Below are 13,639 nucleotides of genomic sequence, written 5' to 3' on the forward strand. Positions count from 1 at the left end.
TTCCTCCACGGCTATGGAGTCAAAATAGCTCTGAGAACAGACTAACGGGATGGCCGAAAAGATGCAACCAATACCCAGGAGGTAGTGAAGGCGACCATCCTGCACAAGAGATTGGAGGTTGGGCGGGAGGGCGGCGGAGATTCCCAAAATTCCACTTACCAAAGTCGAGTGGAATTTTCGATATGAGGATATTCTAGCAATGTTCAAGTCCGACGGGAGAGGGTTTAGCCAACTGCAAATGGCAAATGCACCAGCACCTGGACAGACTTGCTTAAGATATATATATTTATGTCTATATATATGTATTTGGATATACACCCCCACGACTCCGACAAAGCGGAGAACTGCAAGGGACTCTGTACCTACCACCAAGGTACCAGAAACACGCCAAACAAAGGAGCGATGTCGAGGGGCAGCATCCCAGGACCAACAAGGTTTGTTGTTCCTGGCGAGCAGTGATGCTGAGTGAGTCCACTCCAAGATGTTCGTTCTTTGTGCACGGGCGAGGACCTTGGAGGTGCCAATACCCCCCGCCAGCATCGAATCAAAATGGCGCCATTACCATGACGACGATTGCAGAAAATCTCGGAAATCGGGCCAAATTGTTGGCACTAACTTCCCTCAAAAAGAGGACCCTCCGAACTCTTCAAGTCTCGAACTCTTAAACTCTCCGAGTGCCAGCAATAACAGCTCTCAGGTATTTCGTCGTGGAATTCGGCAGCCGTCTTGTTGAGTATTATTCATCCGTGCCATGCAGCCATAACCAGTAGAGAGAGGGCATCTTTCTTAAGGTGAAAGCAATCTTCCCCTTTCCACCCACGTTTCAACCAGAACCTGGTGGATATAACAGTGGGGAGTGGATTATCGGGCAACCCCCAGCAAAGTGGCATTTCTCGTTTGCCCCGCTCCTGGCCCACAGCTACCTGCGGTTCGCAGTTCAGCGGACATTTCCATCATGGCGAGCCATGGCATGGAACGTCTCTGCGGTGAGCTGACTATTGAATATTGAATATTGAATATTTATGCAGAGCGCTCCGCATAGCGGCGTTGGACGAGGTCAAATCATCAACCCATCGAGTAACGAATAGTGTTCGCTTGGCCCTGATGCTGACTCACCAGCAGTTGGGTGTGGTATAGTACGAGTTTCGGCAAACCGCCGTCTGCCGTCGAAGCGAGGTCAATTCATTTCTCATAATTCTGCGCCGGAAAAAGGGTAGCCATATACTTATATGTAGTAGATGTCCCTTGCGAGGAGGCAAAGAAAGAGAGAAAACAAAAAGAAAAAGAAAAATAGAACAAAAAAGAACACGCCAAGAAGCAAATTTGTTTTTTTTTTTTCCATTTTGAATAGTTTCATACATAAGGAGCTTTTCCCCCATTGGTTAACTATCCCCTCGTCTGGCCGCGAGGACACAATTAGTGTATTTTTTAGTGTGTACATTAGTGTATTACATATATGAAAACTACTGGACCATATGAGAGATCAGCTGTATTAATGTGTTTTAGTAATCATTAACTAACTACAACTGTACACATCTGTAGTTCTAATTAATATGATCAGAATGGAACTTCTTTCAACATTCTTGCTTCAAGCAGAGAGCAATATTGCTGCATACTGCACAACTATATCTTTGTGATAAGATAGCACTATAACCACTAGATTATTCAAAAAGCCAACATAGCCATTTGTTAAATGGTTGTGCTTATAGTATCTGTGGGTGTGGTGGTGTACCGTGTGGCCCAGCCCACAGCAGGCATGGCCACTCAAACCACCATCTATCTATACACTGACAGATTGCTTTCACTTTGCATCTATTTTTGTACTATCTAATAAAAAAATTAGATCAATCAATCTGAATAAAAGAAGTATTAAGAAATTGAAAATCATCTATAGAAGTCATATTTCTTTCTTGAAGCAGAGTGATCAGAGTGATAAGAAGATCATGAATATGAATGAATCAAGATGAGAAGATAGCAGATTACTAAGATAGTGAAGCAGTATCAACAAATCAGATTACATAGAATTTAGTATGAAGAATTATTGGTTGGTACATCAGAACTAACAGCTTGGTTGTTACACTAATTGTATTCGCTAATTGTGTCCTCGCGGCCAGACGAGGGGATAGCAAACAGCACACCCTTGATGTGATCTTCTACACTCTAAGTCTTACATACAGACTGTAGAAAGATTTCATCTGTGCCAGAGTGGAGATTTACTTTATTTGCAGAGGGCACATTTTGCCATATAATGGGGAATCTGTTATGGCTTTTCATGGTACACAGTACAATGTTTCGTCCTGGGGCCTTCAGTCCAGTTGCCCGTCCCACAGCCATGGGCAGGATGAATCATGAATGATGCTTGATAGCGGAAACATCCTCCTAACAAGGCAATTTTTTCCCCTACAGCCACAGGATATGAGAACAGCAATATCGAGAGTTGAGAGAAGAGTCCGGGAGGGTTAAATGATAGAATGATGAAACGGAGTGTGCGAGATTGTGCTGCGTATATCGAGATTCCATGGCCGGTAGAAGTGCGGAAGTCAATTGCATCCCTCCCTGACATCTTCCTTGTTCACAACCACCACATCTGCACCTTCATAACATGCAGCTAAGACACCTAGCACGATCACTAGAGTGTTCGAATGCTAGATGCTAGGTCATCTCATGGCCTTATACTCGATTGCCTCCATGCCAAAGATAGCTAACTAGCATATCTCCAACTCATCTTCTTTGCTTCTTGAGTGAGCATGGGATCCCCTATCCGATGACATATCTTACAGGAAATAACACCACAGCAGCTCCGCAATTCTCACTTCATGAGAACTATGAAATTCGAAAATCCGGAACGACACCCCAGAGGTTCATATATCATTGGCGGCTTCAAGAAGATTTCCGGGGCCATATTGCAGACCAGCAGCACCACATCGCAGAGTGATCTCTTTTTTTCTTTTCTTTTTCTTTCTTTTTTCTTCTTTTTTCTCGATTGTTGGATACGAAGCTAAACAGCGCTAAATTCTTCTCTCTGCACGAGGGCTTGCAATCCCGATTGGTCTGATGTCATTAGCATCAGTTTCAACAGTGAGCTAACACTGCAAGCTCCAGGCATTTTATCCGGTAATTCGTGGAATAACACCGAAACCTGCTCCGCTCCCCGTCCCACCACGGCTCTTCCAATCCTCCATTCCCGCATTTTTCGTAGTTGCCCTTAGAACGATCTGGGGCAAAAGTGCGCACCTTGGCTGGTTGATCGATGCTCGTGGATCTGGAGAACCTCAAAGCACGGCGTGTGGATTGCTTAGAAAAGGCGTAGATAAAGCTGCGAAGGAGCTGCTTTAGCATGTAATGTGAGCTGCGCAGGAGAGTTAACCGCATGCTGAAAAAATAGCCCGACTTACCCGGCAACACGGCCGTCGGGATGATACAGGAACAACGTGACGGGGTTTCACTCGAGAATAAAAGGCGGTGCTACTCTGTTCGATGGAGAAAAACAAGAGACGCGTGCCCCCTGATAAGCGGAAACGCACCGAAGTTAGTTGCGATAAATGTAAATCGCGGAAGCAGAAGTGCGACAGAGTTCAAGGTCAATCGGCTTGTCGGTACTGCCAATTAAACGGAATCGCATGCAGCACCAACCTCCCGCGCAAGCAGCGGATATATGGCAGCGATGAGACCCTTCGCAGCAAGCTAGCCCTTCTGGAATCCCTCGTCAAGGCCCTTGTGCCAGACGCTAACCTGTCCAGCAATGATGAGATGATCAAATTGGGAAAATCTCTAGGAATTTCACTTCCGAATGATGGCACGGGGGCCGACGTGGAGGTGGAGGAGGAGGAGAAGGGCGAGGAAGGGGGAAAGAAGAAAGAGAAGAAGGTCGCCAATGCCCACGAAGAAGAATATACTGTTTCGCTGTTCCCTGATCAGCAGGGCCAAATCCAATACATTGGCCCTTCAAGCTCATTTGAACTCCATCGGAAATTGCGGATGCTGTTGGGAAGCTACGTGAGCTTCGAGTTCACGATGTTCGGCCACAACGCCGCTGACCAGCCTAGCACATCGGACACATCCAGCGACCCCCAAATGGGTAGTGGGAGGGATCTGCGAGAAAGCAGGGAGTTGAGTAATGTGCCCAGCGACTGTATTTCCCTTTCATACCTCCTGAGGCACAGCGATGGGGCCATCCTGGATCCGCTGGTAGATGCCTTCTTTGATATAATACACTCTGACTTCCCGGTCCTGCATGAAGGCTCATTTCGCGAGTCGTACGAAATATGGTCCGCGACAGTCTCAACTACAGATCCTGCCTGGTTGTGCGCTTTAGTATGTGTGCTAATCCTATCCCATCGAGTCGCCCCCATTACAGTGTCGAACGAGACAGAGAGGCGATGGTGGCGATACGTTCAAGCACTGCTCCCAGCCGTCCTCTTTACGACCAACCTCTCCACCATCCAGGCTCTCATGCTATCGGCATTGCATTTACATAATACAAATCACCGAGACGCCTGCTGGAATCTTACTGGAACGGCAATTCGTGTCGCCTTTGCCATCGGGCTACATCGTGACGACGTCAAACACCTACAAGGCCCTTTACGAAGGGAGCTTGGGAAACAGCTGTGGTGGACATTATATGCATTCGAGTTAATGCAGGTTTCATCGTACGACCGGCCAAGCGCCATCGGAGATATGGTGACATCGACCAGCCATCTAAATGAAAGGATTATAGGATTTGCGGGACATTACCCCCAGGACTTTATGAAATGGTCGCAGCAGCTTGTGCTGCTCTTGGCGTCGACGTGCAAAGCGTTAAATCAAGCGGGGACGGGGATCCTGTCGGGTGAAGATGCGTACAGAAGGCCGCTCTCCCCGGAAGCTGGTATTCTGTGCGACCTTGGCCGGTGGAAGGAGAATCTTCCGCTTCACTTGCGCCTCAAGGTTACGGATTCGCTGGCGCCATCCTCTCGTCGACCCGTACTTTTGCTTCATGCTCAGTATAACTATGTAGTAGTGTTGATCGCTAAGCCAGCTTTGCTGCGCAGGGCAACCAGTTCATCCAAGGTTGTCAAGGTGCAGTTGCCACAAAGCCTATACACAGTATCGGAAACATGCGTTGAATCCGCACGGGCCCTGGGATCAATTATGTTGAAGTTGGAAGCTTACGATCAGTTCAATGCGTTGACCTGGTGGGACATTTTTTATACCTTAATATCCTCAATGGCCCTGGTGCTGGACATCTTTTGCCGCGTCAATCAACATGGGCGCTCTCGGGATTCATTGGGTTCGCAAGCGTTGCTTCGAGAACTTGCAGGCCTAATGTCGAGGCAGCTCCAGAATCCAAGACTGCCAGGTACCATGCGGACGTGGGCCGCGGTAGTGGTGGAACTCAACTCAATGACGGAGCGTTTGGGATCGATGCCTCAGTCTACTATCGCCTCAAGTGAGGCTTCGGGAGATCGGCATGTCTTGGACACTGGGAGTCCGTATTCATTCCCGATTAACCCGACAGGAAACAGTCCGATTGAACCCATCACTTCCAACGATTTCAACCTTGCATGTTCTCCGATGATCGCCGGCATGGACAACAAAGTATGGCCGACCGTCTCGCGAAAATAAATAACGCCATAGTTCGGTTTCAAAGATGGCAATGTCAGGCCGTTTTATCTGCCGCCCAAGCTGACAGTTGTTTACTTTCATGGAGACCTTATGTAACCCCGCATCTGTTGCGGATGCACTCCGTACGGATGTATGCATCCGATAATTCAACCATGCCTCATGTCACTGGATGGCATTTGGGGAAAGTCTGTCGGGTTGGTGGACAAAACGCCCAGGTCATATCAAGGCCCAATCCTTTTATACATTTATGCGCTGGATTCCGCCATCTTACTAGTATTCCGCATCGGGGGATTTAGTGACTACTAGTTGTCCTTCCTAGTCTCCTGCATGTCGGTTCATGGAAGATATGATGAAGAGTTAAATAAAAATTAGATGCCCGGGACTTCGCTTTTGAAGAAGTCAAGGGGACAGGGCGCAAACCGTTAATTCACTCTCATTTCTCTGACAACCTCAATTTTAATACGGGATCATATCCCAAACCGGTTGCCATACGGATGTTGATTACACTGCCCGGGGAAAGTGAGCAGATGGGGTTTCTGAAGTCGCAGGAACGAAGGAAGGCTACCCCGTCCACCGGTTTGTCACTCCAGCCACTCCCAGCCAATGCAACCAATTGGGAATATAATGAAGAATTGACTTGTTATATGCGCTCACCCACCGCCGCCAAAACTTGCCCGTGATTTTCCACCTCTGCCGGGGCGTGTTCTGAATTTGTGACATCGCGGTGACTTGATCTTTCAAGCGGTTGGCGGGCTAACCACAAGCAGCAACAGCGGACCTTGAGTGGGATGAGTTCTGGCATGCTTTGTGAGCGGGTTAGAGAAAAGCTAAAACTCGGGGGACGGGGGGCGGGGAGTTATTCTGTTTTATACATGAATTCATTGGGGTTCCTTTCAATGCCGTCCATTTACCATTTACGACTAGTATCTCTCAGCTACGTACTTAGGAGTTCCTAGGGATTCGTTGAGATATCTTCGCTAAATAAACTCCAAGGAGACGGTGGCAGGTAAATTGAGAGTGGGAGGGAAGTGTGTAAAGGGCTATAAAACAATCATGGTACCTTTCTTTACCTTGCACTCTAAACACCGCGCATCGTACAACTGGATCTGAACCTGCTCGCGTCAATAATAATAATAATAACAATAATCTTCATAGCAGAAGTATGGCACTCCTAAGCCGCAGGGCATCGGAATTATGCAGCCGGCATTTGCAGGGACATGGCCCGGTAAATGGGACTTTGTTTCCAGAATGGCTCCGCACCCCAAAACCTGTTGATATCTCCTCCCGCGGCGCATAATCTCCCGATGGAATGACATGACAATTTATGCATGGTTTTTACATGCACGAGTGAACGAAATCACCCAACAGCCATGCCGTAGTCGACACGACGGGGAGGTTGCGAGTCGAACATTGGAGGAATGATCCTTATTTATATCCTACGGCACAACGCACAGCACGTCCCATTACGATTATTATTATTCTTCTTTTCTTTCTTTTCTCTCTTTTCTTCTCTTTTCTTCTCTTCTATTTTCTTTTCTTTTCTTTTCTTTTTTTATTTTAAAAAATAAATAAAAAGAATGAATGAAATAAATAAATAAAGAATGAACCCTTCTCTGCCGTGGGGCATTTTCAGGCTGAGATCTTCACGACCAGCTCTGCAAAGCAAAGCGGGTTCTTCCTGAGGCCCCATCAATCGGCTCCACCGATGTCCATGTCATCGAGGCTCGACCCGTCCTTCAGCATCGCCATTATCGGCGCAAGCATCGCGGGCCTCGCGCTCGCCATCGGCCTCCGCAAGCAAAATGCCGCGTGCAGATACACGATCTACGAGGCCGCGCCGCAGTTCGATGCCGTGGGCGCCGGCATCTGGATAGGCCCTAACGCTCTGCGCGCGATGGAGCTCATGGACGCGGGCTTTGCGGAACTGTACGGCCGGATCAAGGTCGGGAATGCGTGCGGCGACCGCCGGCATGAGCAGTTTGAGATACTGAGTGCCGCGCAGGGGTTTGGGGCGCTGGATGGCTGGCGGGGCGGGTCGGTGTCGCATCGGGACTTCGAGAGGAGTAGTGCACACCGCTAGGCGCTGCTGGAGGTGATGAGCGCGCTGGTTCCGGGTGGAACGGTGCAATTTGATAGACGGGTGATGTGTGTTGAGCATGTGGAGGGCCAGACGCGGTTGTGTTTGGCGTTTTCGGGCGGGGAGGCTTGTGTGATGGTTGATACTGTGGTTGGCTGTGATGGGATTAAGGGGGTTACAACGCGCGTGGTGCTTGAGATGGAGTATCCGGAGGAAATTGTTGCGAAGTACTGTCGTACTTATGTCTACAGGAACATCGTGCCGATGCAGGAAGCCAAGCGAATACTGGGCTCGTATGCCGACAATGCAAAGTGGTTCATGGGCGAGGGGCGGGGAGGTGTAAATGTATGCCATCTCCAAGGGAGAAGAGGTGAATGTGGTTGTTTTCATCCAGGATGAGCGGCCCTGGGTAGGGGAGCAGGCGGCAATGCAGGCTTCAAGGGAAGATATGCCTTCCGACTTCAATGGCTTTGATAAACGGCTATTAGGCCTGTTAGATGTAAGGCTGGGCGTCTTCTTCTTCTTCTTCTTCTTTTTTTTTTTTCGGTCCATAGACATGTATATATATATATATATATATACATTTGTATCCCCATTTCAATCACTAAAATAATATTCAAACCAGATGCTAACACAAAAGGAGTAATATATATATGAACAGAGCACAAAACCTCTCCGATGGCCCCTATTCCACCATCCTGATACCTCAACGTATTACCGCGGCCATGTCTGCCTCCTCGGGGATTCAGCCCACGCTTCCAGTCCCAGCCAGGCGGCCGGTGCCGGACTAGGGCTGGAAGATGCGCTGGTCATGTCTAGGCTTCTCGGCCTAGTCAAGAAGCCGGAACAACTTGAGGGTGCCTTTGAGGTGTACAATTCCATCCGTCAGCCCAGCGCGCAGGCCGTGGTTCAGGGGAGCCAGGAGGCACTCCTGGCCTATTTCCTGGTCCACGCGGAGTTTGGCCACGACATCCAGAAACTCACAGACTATGCAAACACAAGGCTGTCATTGATCTGGTTCCATGAATTGGAGGGTGATGTGAAGACGGCTGGGCAGCGGTTTCGGGAGCTGACTGAAGCAGCTCAGCCAGACAATCGAGAACAATAGGGTAAAATAGGTGACAATAATAAAGAAGGACTAATGTTAGGAGACCCTGTGGACACCTTGACATACACGTTTTATGCTCTTTTTCCATGAAGATAATGAACTCGAGACCAGAGCATCCATGGATTAGTCATAACCAGTCATCCATCGCAGTACAGAGGATGTGCAGCGTAGAGGCCCGCATCAGCTTCAGGTACTGTGCACTGCGTAGGCAACTGAGTTGGCAACCCCCCCCAGTCGCACTATTGAAAGCCCAAGAACACCGTAGGTCCCTGGGGCAGGGATACTCGGGAAGTGAGATGACAGCTGGCTGGGGTCATTTCAGTGATAGCAGAGTAGCCAAGAGCAGGGCAGAGAAGGGCGCGTTTCTGATATCCCCTCGTCTGGGGGCGAGGCAACAATTAGCGTATTTTTCTGCCACCCCAATTCATGACTGCTTACTGGCTGGAAGCCGATAATTCAGCTTGCCTATTGGCCATATAAAGGCGGCCAGGCACGACGCTAATTGTTGCCTCGCCCCCAGACGAGGGGATAGGCAAAGGTCTAAAGGCAGTTGGGTAGGGGGAACACTCGTTCTATGGCCAGCCATGTGACAGTCGCAGCGGGAAACCAGAGAGTCAAGCAAAGCTGCCATGTCATGTCTGGGGGACACAATGGAAGTGAGTTGATATTCCCTCCTAGGGACGTGATATTGATAACTATGGTCTCAACAGCAAACGGTGTTGCGACCCAAGGAGGGATGTGCCTGCGAACCAGGCGTTAGGGCTGGCATGATCCTGAGTTGGGGACACGGACCCCGTACAGGCACTATCATACTACGGAGGAGAGATGTAAGTAATTGTTCTCCGAACACAAAACACAAGGCGACCATCCACGGACTCTATGATTTGTGGGTTTGCATATAAATAGTTTACTCGTCAGCTAGTTAGGAGTTTAACTTCACTATGAGCAAGTTAACTAGTTATGGTTGGTTAGTCAGGGATGACCAAGGCTGTTTAAGCGGCAACACTAGCCGGATCAGGAAGCAGGAGCGGGGCCCAGGGCATTCGGCCTAGGGGGCTCCTGATTGGCGGGCAGCGGTGGAGTGGTAATCTCCACCGCCAACGACACCCCTGCGGGTTAATTTGGGACCAGCCCCACGGCCCAGGGGTTCTTACAGCCACGACATCACTGCCATCTGCCCCCGCAAAAAGGAGCGTGGCATTAGAAGTTCACTCTGGCTGTGGCAGTATCGGCCGTCAGCACAGCCCCCTGCCGCCCAGCCAGGGGGGAATCGCAAAGGGGGTGACTGCGAGGGTACATCCATCGCCATACAGGGTCGCGGCGCCCGACATGTCACTGCAAGGTCACCTACAGGTCTCACCGGCGGCTGTCTGGCCTGGCCTGGCCTGGGCCACGGGGGCTCTCCAAAGCCGCCAAATTTCCCGTCTCTGGGCTGATGATCCTCCTCTTTCCTTCCTCTTTCTCTCCTCCTCTCCTCGCCTCTCTCAACCTCTCAACCTCCTCACCTCAACCCTCAACCCTCAACCCTCAATCCTCAATCCTCAATCCTCTGCTTCTTGACTCCTTTCTCCTCGTTCTCTTCCTCTGCACGCCATCCCGTGCCTGCACCAACAGAGTCCAACTACAGCAACAACCCGCACCAAACAAAGCGCCCCGGCCCGTCCTGGAAAACGCTCCCCGACCGTTGCTGTGTTCCACCTCTCAATTGTCACCACAATGACTGTGGCTGCTCTCCTCCGCGTCTAATCCACCTTTCTATACTAGAGAAATATCTTCCCCTCTAGCCCGGCTGCTGCATACACACACTCGTTTCTCTCTCTCTCTCTCTCTCTCTCTCTTTTGTTATATTCATCTCTAACTAGTCGCTCGTTTTATTTGTTTGTTTGCGCTTCCCCGTTTTTCCTCAGTCTCATTTGCATTGCCAGCCGTTGATCGGCCTCACTCGAGATCAACCAACCAACTAACCCAAAACAAATCCAATCGGCATATTTTATATCAATGCTCTGCTGAGGAATTAACGACTACCTGACTCCTGCTTCTTGTCTGGTCTTGGATCTTTGTGTGTTCTCTCGTCGTTCTCCCTACCGTTTTGCCGTCCTTTTTGTTGGCTCTCCGTACATCGAATCACCCACATCCACATCCTTCAACATGGCTGCTCCTCAAACAGAACTCCGTATGTTAATTCATTTTTGATATATATTATCTACCAGGGAAAATGTGGGGGATGGGGGAAGAGAAGAAATGCTGATTTATAGGTTTTGTTCTAGAATATGGTCGCTCTCTCAATTCTCTATTTCGTCGATGTGTCGTCAATTGCCCGTCTCAGCCTCCACCCTGCCCTGAGTGCGCCGAAGGAGAAACTTGTTCCTTGATCAGCCAGTCCTGTCAGGCGTGCCAGAAAACGATCTGCATCAGTCTCGGGCAAGTGGGAGGTGGGAGTAACTCCGAAAAGCCGGCGTCTTCGAATATCGGCGCCATCGCTGGTGGGGTCATTGGTGGTCTGGCCGTGATAGCTGTCTTTCTTTTCGCCTGGTTCTACCTGCGGAAGAAACGTGCGAACAGCGCTGCTAAACAGAAGTGGGAGGCCGATTCGTATGAGAAACAGGAAGCCGCATCTTTGGCCCGTACCAGTGTCGCACGGCAATCAACCGTTGGCTCAATTGCGTCAACTGTCCTCACCAGGGCGTCGAATGTCATCCAGATCGCCTATATTCCAGGCGTCACCAACCGCTCTCCACCAGACACTCCAGGTCTCCTTGTGCCTCCAGTTCCTCCCCTCCCTGGAGCCAATGGAGGCAATTACAGCCAGGATCAACACTATTTCATGCCCGGTGACATCCGTGATTCCGTGTGGTCTCAGATGACAGAGGATGACCGTAAGAGCATCAGTCCCAGTCTTGCACGCAGTAGCGTGGCTACCACCATTTACCGCCACGACGCCATTGTTAGCCCCGTCCCTGCTCAACAGGCTCTTCGCGCCAAAGCTGCAGTCGTCAGTGTCAAATCGGGTGCTGCCACTCCCATCGAAAGCTCTCGCTCCTCAACTCCAGTCGTTCCCCCCATTACTGCCATGCAAATCGACAAGGCCAAAGCGGTGGGCGCTAAAATAGAAAGGAGGAATGACAAGGCCGCCAACGAGAAGAAGTTTGCGGGGTCTATCGTCGCCCGCTCTATGGTTGCACGCCCTGTCAACCTCACCAAATCTCCTCAATCGCCTGGGTCCCCTCGATCCCCTCGATCTCCCCGATCGCCTCGATCCAAAGCTAGCACCATTTCCGAGGGTGACGAGTTTTCCAGCCCTAGAATTACCATCTCGCAAGCATCATCGTTAAGGAATGAGCCCGCTAGAATTGCTGAACTGCCCGGGGATCTGTCTACAGTCCCTCCAAACCCCTCCAAGATTGCGGAGTTGCCTGGCGACCGGCCGAACAATCGTCAATCCGGCCAGTCCGTCGCGGTCACTGTCATTGAGGATTCGCCATCCACCAAACAGAGTCCCTTCGACGACAAAAATGAGGTCAAGCCCTGAAACTGCGGAGTCAACAACAAATAATATATATACATATAAATGTTTTTGTTGTTTTTTTTTCTTTTAATATTTTTTGCGAGGGTGATACTCCAGAAGGATTTGCATAATCCTTTCTTTTTTCTTTTTTTCCAAAAAAAAAAGGAAAAAAGAAAAGAAAAGGGCACATAGACACACAGCTCCTCACACCCTGCGTTCTGGACTTGATTCAATTTGAAACACTCAATGAAGACTCCGGGGCGACTTACGACTGACGGGGCGCAATGATCGTCGAAGTTTTTGGCTGGGATTATAAAATGGCGCAATATGGGAAACACTCAATAGTTTGGGGGGTTTTATTGGATATTTTTCTTCTTTCTTCTTTCTCTTTGTTTCTTTCATACAAATGACTTATAGTATTTTGTTTTCCACTCTCTTTCCTTTCCTTTCCCTTTCCTTTCCATTTTAATCCTCTCTTCGCGCATGTTCGACATTCCATGCAGCCACCGTTTTCCTTACCCTTTTTTCTTTTTTTCCCTTTTGCTCAACGTACGCTTTGTCCACGCGTAAGCGCGTTTCAGTTGATCCTACCCTGTAAACTTTGCCGGGGACGAATCCCGATGTTGGATTTACAACCCGTTCGTTTACCAGATTCGTCTATGGATATTTATAGCAAACATGGAAGATTCGCCCTTCACTGTCATCGGCCTACTCCTCAGTTGGCGGTCGGTGGTTTCCTCAATTCGTTGATATAGTATCCCACTAGATATCCTGATATTTTCCTCGTAGGAAAGAAATATGAGCTGGTTTTCTATTATTGGAAATACATCGGAACATTCCTGAAATCAGAGACTTGTGTCAAGGCCCTTCAGAGTGCCTCACCCTGCTTGCCCAGAGAGACATGCATGGGATTGCTGCCTAAGTCCACCAAGGCCGCCACATGACCTCGTGTCCCCTCCGCGTCAGCCACTAGGCCGCATACGGTATAATTGGATGAGCGTCGGCAATTCGCGCGTCCGAATCCCCCGCCCCGACGCGTGTCTCGGCGGTGTGTTGGCATCTGCAGGATTTGGTTTTGGTTGTTTTCTGCTCGTTTCCCTGCTGGTGGCCCCAGGGATCGTGTGGGGATGGATGTTCTCATTGGGGAGTATTTGCCTTTTGCCGGGTGAGTCATTTGTACATCACCTTGCTTGGGGCGGAAATTTGTTAGGACTCGAGGTTGGGGGCTTGACCGAGGTGGTTGGCGGGGGGATGAGTTGGAAATTATCCAGCCTTGGTCTTGTGGCGACTTTAGCTTTTGGGGGAGGAGGGGGGATAAGATTCAAGAGAATGAATACGAGGAGGA

The 13,639-nt window shown here is 49.6% G+C and overlaps 6 protein-coding genes across 6 annotated transcripts; 5 read left to right on the forward strand and 1 right to left on the reverse strand.

Moving 5' to 3' along the window:
• Positions 1-481: 481 nt before the first annotated feature.
• On the forward strand, positions 482-1,217 carry HCBG_08609 (uncharacterized protein; the record flags this gene model as incomplete). Its single annotated transcript, XM_045435658.1, has 3 exons — positions 482-697; positions 851-986; positions 1,138-1,217. The coding sequence occupies 3 exons, from the start codon at positions 482-484 to the stop codon at positions 1,215-1,217; spliced, it is 432 nt and encodes a 143-aa protein (XP_045283758.1).
• A 1,837-nt stretch (positions 1,218-3,054) lies between these two features.
• Positions 3,055-5,604, forward strand: HCBG_08610 (uncharacterized protein; the record flags this gene model as incomplete). The annotated part of the gene is made up of 3 exons (XM_045435659.1): positions 3,055-3,078; positions 3,103-3,306; positions 3,484-5,604. 3 exons carry the CDS (start codon positions 3,055-3,057, stop codon positions 5,602-5,604), a joined length of 2,349 nt encoding a protein of 782 aa, XP_045283759.1.
• Positions 5,605-7,309: 1,705 nt separating this feature from the next.
• Positions 7,310-8,789, forward strand: HCBG_08611 (mannitol 1-phosphate dehydrogenase; the record flags this gene model as incomplete). The annotated part of the gene is made up of 4 exons (XM_045435660.1): positions 7,310-7,638; positions 7,741-8,026; positions 8,076-8,180; positions 8,343-8,789. The coding sequence occupies 4 exons, from the start codon at positions 7,310-7,312 to the stop codon at positions 8,787-8,789; spliced, it is 1,167 nt and encodes a 388-aa protein (XP_045283760.1).
• A 629-nt stretch (positions 8,790-9,418) lies between these two features.
• On the forward strand, positions 9,419-10,225 carry HCBG_08612 (uncharacterized protein; the record flags this gene model as incomplete). The annotated part of the gene is made up of 3 exons (XM_045435661.1): positions 9,419-9,445; positions 9,500-9,675; positions 9,934-10,225. 3 exons carry the CDS (start codon positions 9,419-9,421, stop codon positions 10,223-10,225), a joined length of 495 nt encoding a protein of 164 aa, XP_045283761.1.
• Positions 10,226-10,937: 712 nt separating this feature from the next.
• HCBG_08613 (uncharacterized protein) lies at positions 10,938-12,477 on the forward strand (the record flags this gene model as incomplete). The annotated part of the gene is made up of 2 exons (XM_045435662.1): positions 10,938-10,962; positions 11,057-12,477. The coding sequence occupies 2 exons, from the start codon at positions 10,938-10,940 to the stop codon at positions 12,316-12,318; spliced, it is 1,287 nt and encodes a 428-aa protein (XP_045283762.1).
• A 685-nt stretch (positions 12,478-13,162) lies between these two features.
• On the reverse strand, positions 13,163-13,468 carry HCBG_08614 (uncharacterized protein; the record flags this gene model as incomplete). Its single annotated transcript, XM_045435663.1, has 1 exon — positions 13,163-13,468. One exon carries the CDS (start codon positions 13,466-13,468, stop codon positions 13,163-13,165), a length of 306 nt encoding a protein of 101 aa, XP_045283763.1.
• Between the last annotated feature and the right edge of the window lie 171 nt (positions 13,469-13,639).

The sequence above is a fragment of the Histoplasma capsulatum genome, assembly GCF_000150115.1.
Source record: "Histoplasma capsulatum G186AR genomic scaffold supercont2.16, whole genome shotgun sequence".
NCBI classification, from domain to species: Eukaryota; Fungi; Ascomycota; class Eurotiomycetes; order Onygenales; family Ajellomycetaceae; genus Histoplasma; species Histoplasma capsulatum.